General features: G+C 33.2%; 1 protein-coding gene across 2 annotated transcripts; it reads left to right on the top strand.

Annotated features, from left to right (window-relative positions):
• Positions 1-289: 289 nt before the first annotated feature.
• LOC132183421 (agamous-like MADS-box protein MADS2) lies at positions 290-13,086 on the top strand. 2 transcript variants are annotated; one of them, XM_059596854.1, is made up of 8 exons: positions 290-806; positions 3,998-4,076; positions 4,262-4,323; positions 4,536-4,635; positions 11,788-11,829; positions 11,904-11,945; positions 12,572-12,708; positions 12,788-13,086. In XM_059596854.1, the coding sequence occupies exons 1-8, from the start codon at positions 622-624 to the stop codon at positions 12,873-12,875; spliced, it is 735 nt and encodes a 244-aa protein (XP_059452837.1). In that variant the 5' UTR covers positions 290-621; the 3' UTR covers positions 12,876-13,086. The 2 variants fall into 2 exon arrangements, with proteins under 2 accessions (XP_059452837.1, XP_059452836.1); XM_059596853.1 differs by having other exon boundaries at positions 4,259-4,323.
• The last annotated feature ends 9,876 nt before the right edge of the window (positions 13,087-22,962 follow it).

Below are 22,962 nucleotides of genomic sequence, written 5' to 3'. Positions count from 1 at the left end.
TTAAGGAAGGTGACGACGTAAACATCATTTATTACATCAGAAATTGTTTCAACAATCGCCAACTGCCACGCGCCCTTGACATGAACAAAGTACTTTACAATTTCGCGAGCCATTTAATTCCCATCGGATAGCACCCATGCTGCCCACGTGGATCTCGCTTGCCGTTGATCCTTCAAGTCAAGGAGGTTTGCCTCCACGCGCCCGAACAACAAGTGGGGATATACATTTTCTAACAAAAGAAAAGCAGAGTGAAGAAGAAAAACAGGTTTTATGAAACTAGAAACAACACCAACCCTAAACTCCATTTCAATGTGTGGTGTAGATTGACAACCTGAGTTTAAAAAGGCCATGTGAGAAGGAGCTAGAAGACACCCAAATACACAAAACTTTCTCTCTCTCTCTCTCTCTCTCTCTCTCTCTCTAGGGTTTTCAGAATTCAACTTCCTCTTGTTATTCATAAAGGTAGTTAAACTTGGGAACAGACAGAGAAAAGGAGGATCAACAGGTTCCCAAGAGTAGAAAACTAGAACAAGCAAAAAAGAAAACACAGAAGAAAGGTTGAATATTTTTATATAAATAAAAAAAAAAAGGGAAAGAAGGGATTTTTGGGTTAATTAGGGTATGGGGAGGGGAAGAGTGGAGTTGAAGAGGATTGAGAACAAGATAAACAGGCAGGTCACGTTTGCGAAAAGGAGAAATGGGCTTCTCAAGAAAGCCTATGAGCTTTCGGTTCTCTGTGAAGCTGAGGTTGCCCTCATCATCTTCTCCAACCGTGGCAAGCTCTATGAGTTCTGTAGCAGCTCTAGGTAAATAATTAATTATCTTCTGCTCTACCTCTCTTTCCGTTCCTTTAAATGTGTAGGATCTGTGTGCTTTTTCTTGTTTGCTTGATTTTCTTCATGGGTTTCGTATGCCATGTGATCTTTCTTCTACAGTGAACCTCCTGTCACACACTTTCTACTCCTTTAGTACTCATCCTCTCTCTCTCTCTCTTTTTGGCTTTATATTTCAGATATATTCGAATGTCAGTTTCATGATTGTTTTTCGTTTCCAAGGTTCTGTAGTAGATAAGTTTTATTCTTTTATCTTTTTTTGATGTTTCGGAGCTAACTTTAGTTGTTGATCTGATCTTATACGTTTGATCCTCACACCATGTTTTTTTAATGGGAAATCTTGCACTATGAGATCTGAAGCATACCAAGCTACAGCTTTCTGTCTTTTCATAAAAGGATCCGTATGCTCGGTTTAATTTCTTACCTTCACTCACATGTTTGATTATGTATATATATATGTGACCTAAATTTTATGACCATACCCCATTTATGGATGTTGATTTCAAACCACATCATCTAAGATTTTGTTTACCTGTTTTTTCTCTGATTTTTTTTGCATTTTCCTTAAAAAGATAATGACTTTCTATTCCTAGGTCCTCTAAAGAAGTCTGTCTCTGATAATTACTGACATTGCATGAAGTTGAGTAGATTACCTGGGAAGAACTTGTTCGACCCAAGTGTCAATTTTCAGAGAGAGAGAGAGAGAGATCGCTGTAAACTTGTCCAAAAGCCTGAGATCATGTCAATGTACCATCTTTTGGGGTTGGTATAGAGATCAGATTTAAATGCCATGGCCAGAGAAAGTCCTATGTTATTTGTTTTCAACAAATCAGTAATGACACATATTTCAACGAAGCATTCACTTAAAATATTATTGGTTAAGCTGTGCTTTTCATTTTTCTTAAAAGTGATGACCAGGGAACTATAATTAATTATTTTCCTTGTAAGACTATTTTATTTAAGTGCAATTTAAACAAGTCAAATTAAGTTATTGCTCCTTTCTTTGCACGTGCTATAATGTTTTAGAAGTAATATAGTATTTAGCTTGGTTTTCATGAAGAAGCTTATGGTCGTTTTCTTTCTTTTTTTTTTATTGTATTTAAGGATCTAAAAGTTCCGTTTTGTAGGTTTTGAAATGTAGGTTCAGGATCAATGTACGCTTGTAGACTGACGGGATTCTTTTCTTCTCCTTAAGAGATAGGTTTTGGATTAACAATATCCATGGTTAATTGATGTAGGAGTACTGATGAATATTAATAGGGTTAAGAATTCTTCTATTCACTTGGAAAAAAAGACATTGATTGAATGTAGGTAAAGTGGTTTACTTCGAAAGTATCATGACTCATGGATTTCTATTTTATAGTTCAAACAGATCGATTCTCATAGGCCAGCACAAGAATGAAAATGTCCATTTACTCTATTACCACTCATCCAAAAAAAAAAAAAAAAAAGGTACATTTAGGGCCAGCTTGTAAGAATAAAAAGTTTATAATATTAGTAAATTTGAATTTAAGTGGTTGTTTTTGCAAAAGATCGTTGATTAAGAATATTGAGTTGATTTCGAGTGATACTAGGTACCATCTTTTTATCCTTCTAAAATCCTCTTAAAGCTGATATGGTTTTCAAAATTACCATTAGATCAAAATTCAAGTATGATTCATTTAAATTTAATGGTGATTTTAAAAGTCACATCAACTTTAAAAAGATTTTAAGAGGATAAAAAGACGGTACCTAACATTACTCGTTGATTTCTCTCCCTCCAAATATGATACACCGCTGAATATATCATCATGCCATGGCCTAGAAGACAACTTTACACCTAGCCTTTATACAAATCAAGTCCATATTCAGATTAATATAACTTCACAATGAGCTAGTCACATTGAAAACTTAATGAAATGAATCACTCTTCTTTATTGGCAACCTTTAAAAAACTTCATGGTGTAGTTCCCTTTTGTTATAATCTTTACAAATCCACGACTTCACCATCTATTCCATTCTTATGGGTAAGAGGAGGAACCTTTTAAGAAGTTGAGCTCATTAAGAAATGGTGATGTTTACCCCAAAAACAGCACGAAATGAATTTAAGAACTTGTCATCTTTCAAGTTCAGACATTCTTTATGAAATGAATAGCAAGAGAGAATCAGCATGGCATAAAATTTTCTAGAGCTTGGCTTTCCGTCAGCATTCAAAAACAACTCTCCACTAGCCACATGAACGTACAAGTTTTGTCAAATCCTGTCAACATTGACAACCCTTTTGTTTGAAAAAGTCTACCTATTCTTGTCAACATTGATAATGCCTACCAAGTGGAGCTTGAAAAATTCTCCGTGCGTCACCGTGCGTCACCGTGCCTATACCCTAAAGAATCTTACAGCTTCTCTAATGCCCTAAAGAAGTTGAAATACGTGCCCACTCAACAACAGCCTACCATATACCTCACTATCTACATTGTCCACAGTAGACGTGTAGGGGAACCATGCTTGCAGCTCTCAGCTGGAAAGAACTCACCTTAACTTCAGAATACTATATACCTCACTATATCTACACTGTACAGTAGAGGTGGAGGGGAACTATGCTTGCTCTCAGCTGGACTCCTTTTCAAGACCTCACCAATATCATACTACAACACTTCAACAAGATAATAATAGAGAATTGTTACACATCTATTTCTTGTCTATTTCTTTTTATCTTTCTTGCAAATTTATTACTGAATTTATGGGACCTACATATAGTCTCACATATTCAATGATAGATTTATTTATCTCTTATATAGAAATTGACAAATTATGAGCGAGAGATAAAAAACAAATATTTCTCAAAATAAAAACAAACATTTCTCAAAATAATAACAAGAAGATGAAGTTTAGTGTATGCATCCACCGATCGATGCATGCAAAAAGCCCGTGCTTTTTAACATTCATAGTTTACCATTGACATAGATTAGGAAGAAGTACGGATATATATAGTGTTTATTAATTACTTTGCTTCGTATTTTTGCATTAAATAAAAAAGAATACAATATGGTGCTTATGTGAAATGACATTAGAGATTGATTCTATTGTTGCATGGGTTTAAAAAATTTTGACAACTAGATTTAATTTAATCATAATATATGTCCCTGATCATCCTGATTTGCCTTGTCTTTTTTGTATTGGCATAGCATGCTCAAAACACTTGAAAAATACCAAAAAAGCAGTTATGGTTCGGTGGAAGTCAACAGACCTGGCAAGGAGCTCGAGGTAGCTTAACTGTTCTATCTCTAGTACTTATAACTGACTTTGCAGTAATCATCAGTATATATGCTGATGACGAAGTTTTTAGCATTATATAAACGCCATCTCTTTTCCATGTCGAGCTAGCTTATGGCATAAACTGAGCTTTGCGATTTTCATATTGATTGTTGTTGTCATGTGATGTGTAGCAGACCAGCTATCGAGAGTACTTGAAGCTGAAAACTAGGTTGGAGTCCTTACAACGAACTCAGAGGTAAATACTAATTAGAAAAATCACCTTGATCATTGTTTTTATTAGTGCTGCTCCAAAAACTTCGAGTTGGATGATTTCTTTTGGTAAATGAGTTGAAAAAGTCGTGGCTTAAGCATGGGATTAGAAATATTTTTGCATCTTTTAATTTGTTTATGAGCAGTTCTGGCACGTAAGTGCATTCATTCATGAAACATTTCTCCTTGGTCCTCCAGAAACCTTCTCGGGGAAGACTTGGGCCCTTTAAACACAAATGATCTTGAGAAGCTTGAGCGTCAACTGGATTCATCCCTGAAGCAAGTCAGGTCCACTAAGGTGATTAATTATGATCGGATTTATGACCTACGCACCTTCTTTTTTTTTTTTTTTTTTTCTGAAATATGTGCATTATATCTAATAATTGAACTTTTTTTTTTTTTGGGGGGTAAGAATAATAATTGAACATTTAATACTCCTTAAAATGTGCCCTTTATTAAGGCAACTGTTAACAAGAATAGACCATCTCATATAGATCCAAAATAAAAGTTAGGATTTAAAGGTATTGCATTTAATGCTATATAAGATTTTTTATTATTTAATTTTTAAAAGAACTGTCAACATTAACTTTATATATACCATTAAATACATAAAATTTAAATTTTCATGACCACGAAATAAATACTATCCAAAACTTATGAGCATGCCCCCTCCCCATAATTCCTTAGGAAAAAAATAAAGAAAGAGATAAATACTTCAGTGCAATATAATACTCATATTTAGCCTATTTTTAGTGACATGACAGATGAATAATCATATGAAATGGGGGATTCAAATTTGAAATTTGAATTTCAATTATCTCTTCACATCATACAAGTCACTAAATATGGGTTAAATGTGAGCATTATATTGCACTGTAGCATACCTAAAAAAAAATATAAGGTTAACAAAAAGATAAATTATATGGTTAAATCTTTACTTTCAGCTTACTAGCCCTTACCAACAAAATTCTTTGGCCCTACCCAGTAAAAATTTTGGCCCTATTCACTAATTTTTTTGACCCACTCAATAAATCCTTTGGTCTTTACCCATTCAAACCTAGAAGCCCTAATTGTATAAAAATTCTATAGTCCCTGACTCCCTACCCAATAAATCTTTTAGCCTTTGCCCATTCAAACCTAGAAGCCCTAATTATATAAAAAATTTGTAGTCCCTACCGGTGTCGAGCAAACATGTCAGTTGAATAGAAATGAGAAATAAATAGATTGATAAGTGTTAAAGTAATATTAAGTGATTAAATTTATTTTTTCCTATCAGCTTAAACTTTTAGGATAAATAGTAATTTAACATGGTATCAAAGCCAAAGGTCATAAGATCATCAAATCACCCCCATTTAAATGAAATATTCAACGTATTAGATCTCACCTATTAAAATAGAATTTTAGCCCGTACAGACATCCTGAAAGTTTGTACATGGGGTTTGCTCTTTTTATTGGTATTTATAAGGAATTATAGTTATTTAGTTGTTATTTAATAACTATAGTTATTTGATTGGACTGCAATATTTTTTAATTTTTATTCTATATTTATAGTCTAGGGTAGTCTTTAGTTTATAAAAAACAACCAAAAAAAGAAAAAAAAAATTGTAAAAAAAAAAAGAAAAGAAAAAAGAAAAGGGTTTTGATTTGTCCCATTCCCTTAAGACTTCTTGGCTCCATCCATGTGTACATGCATGATTTGCTGTCGTCATTAGAGGACATCATATCTGTATATAGTCATATCGCGGTGGTGTTGTATTATTGTGGTGCATCTACTTCGTCATTAGTATTAGACATCTCATCACCTCATCTTGAATGGGGTTAAATGGGGTTAACTGTTTTGAGGTTAAAATGTTGGGTGGTATTGAACATTTTTCAACTCTAAAAGTTAGTTCAAGATAGTAAAGTTTTCATACTTTATTAATTGACCATCAGACCCTTCTACAACTAATATGAGATAACTCCAACAATTTTTCCCTCATACATCGGGCCCTAGATTGGAGTACTAGAGACAACTCGATGAGACTTGTTGGTTGAACCTAGGTTCTGATACTAATATTGAGTGGTCTTAAGTATTTCTCAACTCAAAAAACTAGCTCAAAAGGTGAAACTTTATCTCATACTTTTAAGCTGACCACCAGCCCCTTCCACAACCAATGTAGGATAACCCCAACATAAAAATACCAAATCAAAATGACCTTTACATTTCTATTGGTAATCAACATTAGGAATGCTCCGTCCGTTGGGCAATGCTTGTTTTGTGTTTTTGTTTTTTATCTTTGTTTTGTATTCTAAAAACAAATACAATAGCAAATAATTCAAAATAAAATAACAAACAATTCAAAATATAAAACATTATTTATAAATTTTTCTTCCTCTCTTGTTGTATGAATATTTTGACAAAACACGTGCCAAACTTTTGCAATGATAAAATTAAAAATTATATAGAAAACATTTTCAATAGAAAACTATTTATAAAATTAAAATTAAAAACTTTTGCAATGAGAAAAGGGGTCAAGAGGGGTGGCCCCGACTGACCCCTTTTCTTTTCTCTTTCTAATTTTTTTATAAGTGGGACTCTACATCTGTTTGGGTTTCTCAAAATAATCTAGCTAGTTGTATTCTATGGAAAACATTTTCTCAAATATAAATCCTACCCCAAAAAAAAAAAAAAAAAAACAAAACAAAAGAGTTTTTACCTTTATGTCACTTCAGAGTACTTTCAAACAAAAAACAAAAAAACACCACCCAAAACACATTAACAAACATAACCTTTCACCCCAAATGCCTGGGAATATTTCTTTCTTTGCACTTGATTCATGTTTACCACTTCACTCATGAGCTCAATTAGGGGTGTACAAGTGGTTGTAGATAGCAGTTATTGCATTTAATCGTTAACTGCAACCGTCTTAGATGGTTATCAAATTTTCATAACTATAACTGCTCCGCCACAGGCGGTTAATAGTTCTAAAATAACTGCCAATCAACGGTTATTGAAACTCATAACTGTACTGGATAATTGCTTTTTAGAAATGAGCATATTTTGGTGTTTTGGGCCTTCCTTGTCCCTCTTTTTAGGGCCTATTTAAGATGATTTTGGCCTTTTGGGCATTTTTTAAGGCTCCAAAATATAACAAAGCTCAAGAATATATATATATATATATATATATATATAAAAGAAAGCACAAACTATAAATACCACCAAAATTGATCGGCCACTACTAACACTAACGAAAACAAACAAGCTCGTTTTTTCCCACATTTTATTTAACACCGGAGACTTTATTTTCACGGCCGGCATTGTTGCCACTGAGAGGAGGCTCACCAAAAATAAAGCGCTTAAATTTTAATAGAAACAAGGGGAAAAAAAACTAAGACCAAAATCTATAAACAAATTAAGAAGACTAAAGAAGAATTTTAAACCCTAGAATCTTGCTCTAATACCATGTTAACTATGATGAGATTATTCAATTGCAAGAGAAATTGGGGTGAATCTCCTTCTGCCTTCATTCTTCCAAATATATTGGAAAGGTAGTTCGATAATACAACTCATGAATTGACAGCTAGTGGGGACACCTCACCTACAAGTTCTAGAAACTTCTAGAAGGAAACCCCTATCTAACAGTCACAAATGTCAAAACTTTTTTATTTTCTAGCCATCCATAACCTCGTTTGCTCAACTTCCACTTATATTCCTAACCTCGTGTTACGTCTTTGCATATTTGAATATGATCTTCATGAGAAAGAACCTACAACATCGATAATTTTGTTGTCTTAAAGCAAATAGAGGTTATTTTAGTTTACCCTTGTTGAAGGCTTGTTTATAGCGTGTGTTGGGTTCTCCCTAGTCATGTCAAAATCTAACATTAATTTGAGCCATCTCATATCTCAAATTTGATATGACTTGAAAACTTCTCTAACCATTTTGAATATTCTTCTATAACACAATTCTATAAGCCCCATTAGACTCATTAGAACACCACCCACCTCATGAGCTACCAAATTTAGAATCCACTACAACTCTCCACTAAACTTCTCTCTTATGCACATAGAGGCATAATTATTTTTCTATGAGAACACAATTGAATATTTGCAAGTTCTGAACCCTCAATCCTCCATTAGAAGTGCAAATCTTTGCCTACTAGATAAAATTTGAGCTATTCACTTAGCCCCACCCCATAAAAAATTTCATTGAAACTTTTCAATGCAGTTTGCAACACTTCCAGGGAGAGGGGGAGAGGGACATGAAATACGTAGCCAAATTGGGAAGGGCGCTCTTGATAAGAGTAATTCTGCCACCCTTAAATAAGTACATTTTTCAACTAAGTAGTCGCCGTTTTATTTTTTTCAATAGTAGCACCATCCCAAATAGAATTAACCTTATAGGCGACCCTAACAGAAGACCAAGATACTTCATTGGCAAAAAAAAAAAACCCAACAATCAAAATGCCATTCAACTCATCAACATTCTCAACATTACCCACACGAATCAATTCCTTATTAAAACTAGACAAGAAACAAAAAGGATCCACAAACAAGCCTCAAAAACAATATGACCTAAAAGCTATGGGAAGCTTATGCAAGCAAGCGCCTACAAGGAAGTGAACATGGGCAAGTAAAACTAAAAGATTACATTAGAAAACTCTAAGACCTAACTAGAAAGCTATTAACGGGAGAATCCTAGAAAGCCTAACCCCTTAAAGGAGTTAGGCTTGGATCTAACCCAAAACATAATCTCCAAAATCATTGTTGCATACGCTATAGCAGCCAAAATAATTCTAACCACAAGGAAGGGAAAAGATTTGCCTCTGAAGTGGGAAGCCAACCAGCAAATAAACCCCTCAGAATTTCTAGGAACACAAGAAATATTACATCTATTGCAAAGATTATACCAAATACTTTCTGAAAATGGACAACAAATAAATAGATGATCAATATTCTCCTCACTCGATCCACATAAAACACATTTCATCTCCTGAAGTAGGCTAATATAGCAACCAATCTGTCTTGGGTATACAACCTTCTTCTAATTGTAAGCCATAAAATAAAACAAGAAAGGATCTCCTTCCCTAAGACCTTTACTCCCAGGAAAGAAGCCCTTAAGCTGATCATCATTACTTTTCCCCTTTTCCCTCTTTCCCGCTTTGAATAAATAAAAAATTAATTTTATTTTTATTTTTTTAAAAAAAAAAAAAAAAAGAAAAAAAAGAAAAAGAAAAGAGCTGATCATCATTACGCCAAGTAGAGAATCTAGGTGTAGTGATACACTTATTGATCCATCTCACCATAACCTCAAGGACTCCAATAGTCTTTAAAACTGCCAAGACAAAATCTTATCTTATAGAATCATAAGCCTTCATTAAATCACACTTGAGAGAACCTTTTTATCTCATCAGTAATTTTTCAAAAGCTCTTGGACTAGAAGGATTTTGTCTCCAATCTGCCTTCTACCGATAAGTCCCCGGTTGCTTCCTAAAAATACCAAGCACAATTTGAAGACAATTAGCCACCACATTAATTACTTATGCACTTATAAATTGTATATATTGTTATGCATGCACTTATGATATTTGTGTTTTACATTGAGAATGTATAAAGAATATGAATGATTAATATATCTAAGTGGACCCAAGTCTATTAGCTTAGGCTTTTGGGCTAGAAGTGGTGTCCTAATATGTATATTAACTTACTCTTGTTTGATTCCCTTTGATGTTTCTCTCCATAACAATTGGTATCAGAGTCTATGGTTAGCTTCCACTACTACTGATATGAGTGTTTTGGTACGATGCATTTGATTTGACTCCGGTAAAAAGAGTGGTTTCTCTTAGAGTACATGTGACACTCTTGTGTGTGTGTGAGAGTTTGGTCAATGTGGAAGAGACTCACAAGTGAGGTGGGATTTATTGTGCTTGCACTTTGTGAGATTTGTGTCTCACATTAAGAAAGTATAAAGAATAAGCGTGGTTAATATACCTAAGTGGACCCAAGCCCATTAGCTTAGACTTTTAGGCTAGAAGTGATGTCTTAATATATTAGGAAAATTGATAATTAATTGGCAACCAATTTCCCACCATACCTTTATGCGAAAGACAAGTTTGAAAAGAAAACACACGAGAACACACACCAATCACACATGTACACAAAGAGCAATATGCTTATGTCTAGAAGGCGTGATCCGGTATCCTTCTTTACTATTGAGAAATATTGAGTACAATGGTACAAGCATGAACCGCTCAAGTTTAATATCTCAAACCCAAGCTCTTAACCCCTTGTACACCCCACTCAACTGTCCCTCTCAAATACCCAATAAAGAAAAACTCTGTACACTTTGTAAATGCTACAAAGTGCTCTCACCAATTTGAATTTTTCAGATGATCTCAACTAAGGACTACATGTCCTTTTATAGAGGCTTAATCACGAAAAATAGGAAAACAATTTTAATCCAATTGCTGCTGGGAAAATGAAACCATCATGAATACAAAGTCTTTTCCATGATGAAGATAAACATTGCGGCCCACATGTTTACCCACACACATTTTTTTCAGAAATCCAATTCCAAGTTGTTCTTGGACACCTTTTAAAATAACATCATTCTCTAATTATAGATAAATAAGACTTGAGCCCACCAACTTGAATATTGATATTTTTCAGCAATTATATTCACACTTGTTGACAATTTGAGCCATTATCAACATAATATATATATTAACTTTCTCTTGTTTGAATCCCTTTGGTGTTTCTCTCCCCAACACCTATTAACAAGTTATAGGCCGGAAGTCTTTCAAGTGGGAATGGTTAGAGGAACATTTTGAATCAAGGTTATGGCTGTATAATTATCCTCTCTAAAAAGTCTACCTAAACCAAAGAAAGATTTTACCGCTACAATGACATCCTGGCCTATTATGTCCCAAGACTTCTTAAAGAAGTGGGCAATAAAACCTTTCGAACCCAGGAGCTTTGTTGCTCTTTAAAGAGAACAGTACATATTTAATCTCCTCCTTAATTAGAGACTTCTTAGCCAAATCTTCACATTGAATACGAGGAATTCTATGTGAAAGAGCCCCCTCAAGAGTCTCTATGTCCATAGGATAAGAACTATCTAATCCCCTAAGAAGCCTATGAAAATATTTCAAAAGGGTCGCTGGCTTCAATGGGGTCATCAATCCTTGGACCAGATATAACATGACATAGTTGACCAAAAGTCTTCAAAAATCTAATTCCATGTAATGAGGTGTATGGTGTAAGCATGCATCATCACTCAATTCAAGGGTATCACTCTCCCAAACACACACCACACGCACGCACACGCATAATTATTTTGCATATGTTGACAAAAAAGATGGCTTTATCAATACAATCAGATCCTGTTCTAGCTTCTACAATATTTCTGAAGTTGAAATTCCAGTGTCATGTGAAGAGCGCTTAATGTAATTATTTCTAATCTGCTTTGCAGACGCAGTACATGCTCGACCAGCTCTCTGATCACCAAAATAAGGTATGCACTTATGGAACAATAGTGATAGTAATGCTATTTACTTCTAATATTAACAAGCTACCTTTCAAGTACAGGAACAATTATTGCTGGAAGCGAACAGAGCTCTGACAATAAAGGTAATCATTTTCATGGATGGTTAGGGTTGTTCACCAGCTTTCAGGCTGCATGATATATTGTGGAAGGAGCTAGCACTCTCTGCATATCGTTACTTTGCCTTCTTTCCTAAGCTTGCCTTCAAAGGGATATTTATTACAAGTCAATTGAAAAATTTGACTGTTGAATTACCTTGACATAGAAGGCCCTGCATCATTTTCCGTCACCAACATTTTTTTTTTTCCCAAAACCCTTCATGAATATGCATCCAAATCTTAATTTTGGGCGAATTGCTTGGGTTTCTGAATATGAAGGCACACCACTGTTCCTCTGTAGCCATTGTCTATAAGGGATACCAGTCAATATTTCTTTGGAACAATCAAAAGACCACAAAGATTACATTTTTCAGAAAACCATGGCAGTAGATTAAACTACTTTGTCATCATGGTTGTCATTAGTGTGACTTAATTTCCTGTTCTACAACGTGGTCTTCTGTCTCACTTTTCAGTTTTTCATTTTGTGGCAGCTGTTATTCTAGATCTGTATATATTACCTCCATTTTCTCATTTCCTCATATCACACAAAAATTATCTAGAGCCAATATGATTGTTGACCACTCGCATATGCTTTAAACTTTATTTCTTGGCAGCTTGATGAAATTAACTCAAGAACTCACCTTGAACAATCATGGCAAGGCGGTGAGCAAAGTATGTCATATGGTCATCAGACTGCTCAATCTCAGGGGTTCTTCCAGCCTTTAGATTGCAATCCCACGTTGCAGATAGGGTAAAGTTCAAACAACGGTCAAATTTATTGACTATGCATACAGCTTCCCATCTTTAACTCCTTTTTTTGAACTTCTCAGGTATAATGCATCAAGTTCAGATCAGATATCTGCTGCTACAACTCATGCCCAACAAGTCAGTGGGTTTATCCCTGGATGGATGCTTTGAGTTAGTGTCATGTAATTACCAGCATGCTGGCAATATCTTAATGGTTCATAAGCATTTGTAAGCTCATATTAACATAAAATTAAGCAGCAGTGACTGACTTACAGAGCACTATGGAACCTTTAGCCAAGCCAAAAGGCATGCAAGGAGTTTATGATGTGTTGAAAACCCTTATGGGAGACTTATTTTGCTATATTTTTCAGACAAATTAATATAAGGCTTTGGTTTCACTTAGCTTTTACTCATCTTAGTAGTTCTTAATATATATATGTTCTGTGGTGAAATTGAAATACCATAAGATGGTGCTCAAAATTTTCTAATTTGTGAAAGCATATTCTTCCCATAATTTATTCTTCAGATAATTTATAGTGGAAGAAATGATTTGTTCTCCTCAAGTTAGGAGAGGCCTACATGCTTTCCCTTGGTAATTGTTTTCTTTCAAATGACATTCATTATAGGTTACATAAAATCCAGCAGAAAGCTTTTTATTTTGCTCATGAGGACCATATATATATATATGATCCTGATGCAGGATGAGAAAATAATAAATTAGTCTTTAGTTTTATTTACGTTTTATATTTTAAGAGTTTGTATTTTGCAATTTAATAATGAGCTTGGTCCATAGTTAATCAGAATATAATTAAAGTTATTTTATAATTAGATAATGGGCTTAGCCCAAAGTGAGTCAAATTAGGGTTAAGGTTTATTTTATAATATCAATTTAAATGCTCTGTGTACTCTATGGAGATCAGATTATGATTAATGAAAAAGAAGTTTTCTGATTGCTCTCTTCTTTTTGGTGGTGAGACTCTACCAAAATTCCATTGTTGACCGAGAAGACTCTGATCAACGTGATTTATCTTATTTTCTATAATTTCTTTTTATCCATTTTCTATTGTTCTCCTTCTGTCGTGCGTGAGATCCCCTCTTCACTAGCAATATTTATTGGTTTCTTTTTCTATATTTTTTTTTTAGTTAATGCAAATGTAAGGTATAATAGTTGCCCAACTCATTCTTTAATAGAACTGCCCAAATCTGGTATAGTTATCTCACACCCGATCCAGGCCCACCTGTGTAAACTAAACTTACAAGCCGCCCAATGTGTTAACTTCTGTTGTTGGGCCAAAGCCCATCCAACAATTCTGCAGGCAGTCTTAGCTTTTGTTCCAAATCAATATCATATAATTAGAAAACAAACTTAAAAGACGGATTAAAAAATTTAACATGATATAAAAATAATTAAATATAAATTTAATAAACAGCTTTGTCTCATGATTTTCATATATTTCACAGTATATATATATTCTCGCATTTTTTAATCTTTTGAAATTAATGGTATGTAATGATTATAGTTGAGCTTTTGAGATAATGACTCCTTATTCATTTCGCATTTACAAAGCATTATTACGACATGAATATGGTACTCACTAGATGATTGGTTTAACTTCCTCAGTGGCTTCCTTTTTTTTTCCTGAACTTCATCAATGGATTACTGCATTGGTCATTTTCAAATTATTATGTTCCATGATTCAATCAACCCTATGAGGAAGTGCGCAGGACACAAACACGGTACCCTACATGTCCTGTGTTTTGTGTGTACAGGGGATATGATACAATTTAGAGTGATGTATTAATTTTGTTAATTAAAACTTCACTAATCCTTTAATTTTATTGTGAAATACTTTAATTTTCTTGAACCCAAAATCTTATACAAACAAAAGATTGAATGACATTATTACTTGACTTTTTCTGGGACATTATTACTTGACAACTACAAAAGAATTTCCCCAAGGATCTCCAATATATATATATATATATCCTAGGATTAAAATAAACCAAGATTCGGTCCATCAATGCAGATATATTTTATGTACGGATGACCTCTATATGGCTAGCTAGGTATATTTAACTAACTGTCCCCACCACTTGCATAAAAAGCAATTAACAGGGGAAAATGAAAGAATGATAGTTAGTATATATCTATCTCTTGCTTTGTAATTTGTAATATGAATCTTGTTTGTTTCTCAAGAAAAAAAAAATTATAATAGAAGGAATTTTCATTAATTATATTAAATTGAGAAAGAAAATATATAATTAGTTTTGAATCGAATGGCATTATTATTATCTTTTTATTGTAAAAGGTGAGAGTAGACACATAATTAATATATCCCACGTGAAGGGAAAAAAGGACACGAGCCGAAAGAAAGGGTTCCCTTCAATACCTGATCAACAGACACTCAAATGCCCACATATCCCATTTGATAAAATTAAGATTTCTTTTTCTTTTGGTGCTAAAGTTTGATTTGCTTTATGGTCCTCTTTGTCCCCACACGTACCAAAAAGGAATCTCTGTTAATTACTGTACAGTTAATCTATACATATATCACTCACTCACTCACTCACTCCCTCACAATTTCCCTTACTTCTTTCTTTTCTTTCTATGTCACAAATTCCCTTAGTTAGTAACAAATATGTCTTTATCAAAATTAGCCACTTTCAAAGTTTCCTTACATAGTAAAAAAATCATGCTATTCTTGTGTATAGGGGAAAATATAATTACACAAACACCTAGAGCAACAGTTGCCATATAAAGTAACCAAAGAATAGTGGGAATCAGAAGGCCCCCAGTTTTAACATGTATTTATATATATATATTAATTATTAATGAGAGAGGAAGACAGATAGATACCATAATTAGACAAGTTTTTCAATTTTGTCCTTCATGCCTAATTTGGCCCAGCATTTTTGAATCATATAGAAAAGGATAGTAAACTTGGGGCTAGTTTGCTGCTGGCCCACGGCACACGTGAACTTCTAAAACTAGGTAATTAATATTGAAAATAAATATTATTTTAACTAATAGACAAGGGAAGACTATTTTAGATGAACTCTTGAATTTTTTTTTTTTTTTTTTCCCACTACTATATATTCACTTTTTTTTTTTTTACAAATGCAAGTAAAAAAAGGTTAAGATTGCATTCATGAGGTTCCCCTAAAGTCATATAATTTATATATTTAAGAGAGATAAGTTGCGATAAAGTGCCGTCCCATTCAATGTTGACACGATCTCAATTATTTTTATAGTTAGATAACATCACTTATGGATAAGGAATCTTCCACTAACAATTTGGATTGAAAATGTGATAGAGCTTATATGGGACAACTTACTTGTTTAAGTAGGTGACTAACCTGGCAGCCAAAATTTATTTAAATAAGTAGGTCTTATATGAGCTACTCAAAAAAGGCTTCAAGTGGTGGTTTGGACTACTCGAACTACTCCATTGGGAGTGGCCAACCCCCCACCCCTTCCCACCCCCCTCCTAATTAAGCCTATGTTTAGGGTGGTCCAGCCACCCCAACCTATTATAGGAGTGGTCAACCACTTGCTTAACTTTAATTTATTATTATTTTTTACTTAGTGCTACTTTTAATACTTACATGGCATAATCTTGGCTATTCATGATTCATGAACATTGATTTGAGTAATTGTAGGCTCCTGCAATTGTAAATATGCAAATTATAGGAATTGTTGAAACTCCTACTAAATCCTAACAAAAAATGGCTAATTAAAGGATCATCGCATGCATGCCTAGAAAATCATGCCATTAAATCCTACAATTTTATGAGACCACTCTTGGGTCACCATGGTCAAAGGCATCCCAATTGTTCAGCAAATCATGAGAATATATTTATTTCTGATGGATCATTATTGGTCATAATATATATATATATATTTGTGATGTTACCTTTGAGTCAGTCTTATGTTCACTCAAAATTAATATAACTTTTAAAATAACTATTGAATCTGTGATGGATCATTATTAGATTTTGATTCAATTATAATTTTAAAAGTCACATCAATTTAAATAAATATAAGAAAGATATATACAAGAATGACATCTATCATTACTCATATATAAATCGAGCAGAATCTAAAGGTGCCATGACTCATTAGGGATATATACGGGGCATGGGGGCTCTCTCGAAATAAAGAAAAAGGAAGAGAGCTTTTGTTTTTTTTTTCCTTTTTTCTAGTCATCTTGTTACAAAATTTATTGTCTAAGCTGAATATTTGACTTGTAGGAAACAAGTTAAATAAGATAAATTAAGAATGGCATTGATGATGTTTGCACGATTAGGTTAAACTTTAAAGTGTTACGAATGCATAAGTGGGCTCTCAATTGTTCTGTTTGGTGAGAGTCTCACTTTAATGAACCAATACTTATACATATTTGGGGATACAATTGGAACAAGATAAGTATTGGGAATCTTAGCTTCCTTCTTCTTCTTCTTCTTTTTTTCTTTTTTTTTTTTTAAAAAAAAAAAAAAAGAAAAGAAAAATCATTTTTGTAGCCCTCTTCTTTTCTTTTTTATAGAATGCAACTAATAGGTTTGATTCTTTCTTGTGATATATGGTTTCTCGATCGTACAAGCAACATCCACGATAGGTCCGGACTCCGAACATTGTTGATTTCAACGGTTCTGGGGTTCTATGATGAATTGTCTAATATATTGGGGTATAAATTAAGAAAAAGAAGAACAATCTACGAATTTGCAGGATCCTGCTCCTGGGTATCCTAAGACGTACGGAGGTTAATGTTCCCTTAATAATGTAAATTTTTGGATTTAAAAAAAATACCTCCGTTAGCTAGTGGGATTTGAACTGGATTTGGTTTTGGTTTGTTCTTCTTGATATTTTTGTACGGTTTGATTTTCTTTAAGAGTAATAATAGAATTAAATACGGAGCATTTTATAATTCTTGAACTATATCCTTAATACATAAACAGAAGTCCATTAAAATTAAAATAAATCACACTTTTTGTTCAAATTTATATGGTTAATTAGTCTATTATATCATGTAGCCACTGATAATTTCAAGATCACTTTCCTCTTTAAAAATAAAAAATAATAAAAACAAGCATATCAACATAAAATCCCAAACTAGATCAACAGAAAAAATCCAAACTAGACCCAAAAAAAAAATAAAAAAACCTAGCACTTCATTGTACCGAAGGGAAACAGGAAGGTGGAAGATGATCGTGGGAATATATGCAACTAATAATGGCCGTGGCCCAATATGATGGATACAACTATTAGGAGTACTAAAAGAACCCCATATGCAGGAACAAAGCCAGAAACTATTATGGGTAGGGGCCAGGAGTAAAAAAAATTTGCTACCATAGGCTGGTTGGCAATTTTTTTTTTTTTAATCTTATAATTTTTATTTATTTTTTACCTTAAATTTTTGTAGTTAGGAATTGTAGGGGGGGCATGGCCAATACCAATCCCCCCTCCCTCCGTCCCTGCCCATATGACTTAGCTCTTGACCAATATCAGCAATTACATTCATTTTTCAAATATTTTTTCTTCTTTTCTATTACAATTCATATTCTACTAATCTTTCATTTCATCCTTTTCTGTCACCCACTTTATCTCTGATTCTCTATTCTATTTGATTAGTAATTTTAAATCTTAAAAAGCGAGGAAATTATTTTTATTGTTTTATAAATGTTAAATATAAAATTTATATATTGTAATTAAAATATTTTTTTTAGATTTTTTTTTTTTTAATCTTATGCATTAATTAATTTACATCAATCTGCCTTCATAAGACCTTGCCATGTTGCGAAATTCTCTCTCTAAGAAACAGTAATAATATAGAAACTAAACGTATACTATATATAATTATTCATGTAGTTTAATAGTATATCTTAAATTTTGAAAAACAGGAGCTTGTGATTTGACTTAATATATATAATATTTTTTATTCCCAGAAAAGAATATATATAATATTCTTATTTTTAAGTTAGATATTTTATAAACCTACATAAAACATTATTTATAAGAAAAACATAATCTACGTCCCTCGATCACTAGCAATATTAGAAAATGATTGAAGCATCCATCTTAACTGGAACCAAAAGGGCGGGAAAAAATAAAAAAAAGTGCTTTAATTATAAATTTATAATTTATTTATTTAATTATCTTTTTCCTTTTATAATGAGTTATTGACTTGTGAGATATATGAGACAAGTAGGGCTCCCATTTCTTGCACCTTCTCCTGTGAACATGGCAGTTAATTGGCACAAGGATTATGAATTAATTATCCCCCCAATTTCAGCGTTGGAGTGAGGAGGGATCTTTGGTCGGCCTGTTTCAAGAACCTTTGTCCTTTCACTGAGAAAAAAATAAAAATGCCACTAATGTATATAATTATATGCACATTAATTATTCCAAAACAAATTTATTTTTAATGGATATATATATAAGTATGCACCAAAAGTATGTAAATTAATAATCTCTTTTCTTTTTAAAATACTTCGAAATTATGAATTGATTAATAGCTTTCAGTAATTAGTACCCCCAAATACATTAATAAAGTATGAAAAATAAAATTACTTTGATGTCCCAATTAATCTTCACCTTGCTAGCTAATCGTGGCCGTCGGAGTTTGCACAGAACCTTTTTGAAATTTTATTAATTTAGAAAATGGTCCCCCATGGCTCATGCAGATAGATTTACAAGGTTTGCTTTGAATCTAAATAGGTTTTTTTGTCCACGAGGTTGCCTGCAACCCATGGTCCCCAGCAGTTTTAATGTACAATTAATAATGTTAATTACATCAATAAATAAATAAATATGTTAATGATCAGTACTAATTGGGACCACAATTTATTTATGATAAGTTTTAGATCATCACCTAAACACAGTACAGTAAAATAATGATCCCGTTTACCAATAATTTCTTCTTTATATTTTGGTTTTTACGATCTAGGGATGGACCACAAGAGCATTTCGATCTTCAATAACATAACATATGTAACATGTTTCATTTTTATTTTTATATATAGCCTTTCTTTTCAATTAGGCTGGAAGAAAGAATAATTTGTTGCACAGTTGTTGCATGTTAACCTAATCTCTTGCTTAATTATTTAATTAATTAGCATGGGTATTTTTTACCTCCCAATATATATATATATATATATATATATATATATATATTGGCACATATATAGGTGGGTCATATTCAAACGTACTCCTTCTCTGATGATGAGATTGATAAGGAGAAGTATCACTAGATGACAAGATCGTTAATCACTTGATTAAGATTGGACAGATGAGCTAGATGTGCATTAATGTAAGGTGCATCAATTGTCATGCCTAAAAAGTATAAGAGGTGTGAGCAAAGGTTCTATCAATCATAATCAAAACTCTAAAGAAGTGGCCACTCGATCTAGCTAATTAATTCTATGATGATATAAAAATACTCCACAATAAGAGATGAGACTGACACTTACTTATTTAATCCCCCTTAACAAAAGAAACGTCTTCTACTTGACTTATGATTTATATATATATTGCATAAGTGAGAAACATTTTCATGATTATAGATAAATTACGTGCCCCCATCTCTAAATAACTTAAAGTAATAATGACCTAACATGTGCATTAATTGTTCTTACAAAAAAAAAACAAAAGTGTATTGTTATTATTATTATTATTATTTTTTTAAGGTAATAGAAATTTCTCATTAAGTAATCAATCAGACAGAGTAAAAAGCTCCGATATCAAAGCATCATGAATACACGCAGGCGGCACAACTAGCCATGAATTATTTTCACAATTTTTCACAGCAAACTTCGCAAGGAAATGAGCGAAATTTCTCATTAAGTAATCAATCAGACAGAGTAAAAAGCTCCGATATCAAAGCATCATGAATACACGCAGGCGGCACAACCAGCCATGAATTATTCTCACAATTTTTCACAGCAAACTGCGCAAGGAGATGAGCCACTGTATTCCCCTCCCGTCGAACAAATGTAACCTGCCATTGATAAAGGGTACTTAGCTCCACTTTTATATCCGCAATCACATGCCCCATCCAACTACAATCTTCAGTCACCAAGTTAACCGAGTCAATTACAAACTTTAAAAATGTGTATTGTTGGTTTTCTAAAATGATAATAAAATCAAACTATAGGTTAGAAAAACCAAATCAAATTATTACATGCATGTTTAATAAGGAATAACAAAGTAAATTAATTGCAAGCTCTTTGTAGGAAGCACTACCAAGTACAATTAAGGTTTTTTACTTTCACCAGCCTCCATTAAACCAAATTTAATGAAATAAATATCATGCATGTTCAATGTGCTCCTTTGTCTTTGTGATGTCAAACTCATCTTTGATATCTTCTTCCTTTAGGTTCTAGGTTTGTGGTTAATTTCTTCTTCCAGGATCTCCAAAAACATATATATATGCTGCAAATTTTGATTTTACATAAAATTGTAGAGAGTCGTTTTAACTCTAAACTGTAGAAAGTACAGGAAAAACAGAAGATGAAAACGTTGAAAGATTTTGTAGACTGAGTTTTTTCTAAAGGCTCAATGATTGACCTAAACATGTAGCCTAGCCCTAAAGTTTCAAAACCCAATTGCTTTCGGGAAGTATTAGAACTGCTTATTGACCAATTCCAAAAAGATGGTGTAAATCAGAAATCAATCAAAATCAGTTCCCCGTTTCATAGTTTGACAAGAAACTTAAAAAGGCTGATAATTATTCTTTGTTGGAAATAGAATTGCAAACAGAAGATTAATTTAAGCTCGAATGAGATGATATATGTATTACATATTAGTAGAGGGTACCCCTACACTGCAACGCGCGCACCCTAAAAGTGAAAGTATGGGCTGTTTGACCAGTCTACAAGGTCTAATAAATTGAAGAGTTTAGCGATAGGTTTAGGAGCATATATACGCCTGTCAAAGTGCGCTCTGCCCTGCTACAGTACAAGTTTTTTTTTTTCTTTCAAAAAAAATGCATATAGGATTCTTCCGTGGTCCGATGCCACGTTCTTCTTCGTATTCTTCTTCTTCCTTTTTTTTTTTTTTTTTAAAGTTTGTTTGTTTAATATATAGGTTCAGAAGAAGAAAACACCGAACCAGAGTTTCTTTTCATTTAAAGGGAATTTTGATTTTGTCCTTTAATATATATATTGATTGAATTACTCATATAATTAGCGAGACTCACTAAGGACGTACAGAAAAATGTCTGAAATCCATGAACAATAGCACTTGAATAGCTTGATAAATAAAGAAAGATTAGAAAAGAGGCAATGCAAATTAAAAGAAGAGAAAAGTAAGTAGAAAGATTTGTTAAAACTCTTGTTTATTTTGGCAATAATTAAGTTAGACTGCAGACAATTATAAAAAGCGTACGTATATATATATATATATATATATATAGTAAGTAAATAAATGACCAATTATCCATCATTACTTTTTTTTTTTAATCTCTCTCTCTCTATATATATATATATAAAAGTAATGCCCAATTGCGTGTTCTTTTCTGTACATAAATTCAGGCACCCATTAGAGTCCTCGCTTGGCGTCATGGATTTGACGTCATGCCGTGAGGAGAAGCTAGCACCCGCGTCTCTCTTCCCTTTCTTCTTGTTTTCTAAGCATCAATCTTTTTCCGCTTAAAGATGAATAAGAGCTTGCAAAATTCACTCCAACAAATTTCATATATAATTAATCAAAATTCACATAATTAATATTATGGGTTAAAAATGGAAGAGAAAAAAAGAAAAAAGAAAAAAGCGCCGAAGTCACCGGGCCGGGGTACACACACGAGAAGTACTGCAAACTCTGCAAGAGCAAAGACACAGTGCACCCTTATGGTCCCGCAGAGCAGAGCTGACACGATTTCCGTACGGACTGCCTTCGAACCTGTGGCTCAAAATGAGACAGTAACGACTATGCCCCACTCTCCTCCAATCACACCTCGACAACGCATTCTGCCAACAAACCTGGTTTCCTCCCTACAACTCTGGTTTCCACAATACCATTCCCACTCACTCTAACTCGCGTTATAATATCATATTCTCTCTCTTTCTTTGTGCTTTATTCTTTCCCATATATACATTACACAAAAGCCTTTTGATTCATATTCGAACTTAAAAACCCTTCTCAGACACAAAAATAGAAAGATACCCATAATACACTAAAACGCCTTCTTCGTGTTCCTGATGCTTTTTTCTTCACCCCCTTGAAATGATGAAACATCTTTAGGGTTTTTCTTGGATTTTTTTT

The sequence above is a fragment of the Corylus avellana genome, chromosome ca5 (assembly GCF_901000735.1).
Source record: "Corylus avellana chromosome ca5, CavTom2PMs-1.0".
Classification (NCBI taxonomy): Eukaryota; Viridiplantae; Streptophyta; class Magnoliopsida; order Fagales; family Betulaceae; genus Corylus; species Corylus avellana.
The sequence above is the reverse complement of the archived record's forward strand: the minus strand, read 5'-3'. Positions and strand labels throughout refer to the sequence as shown.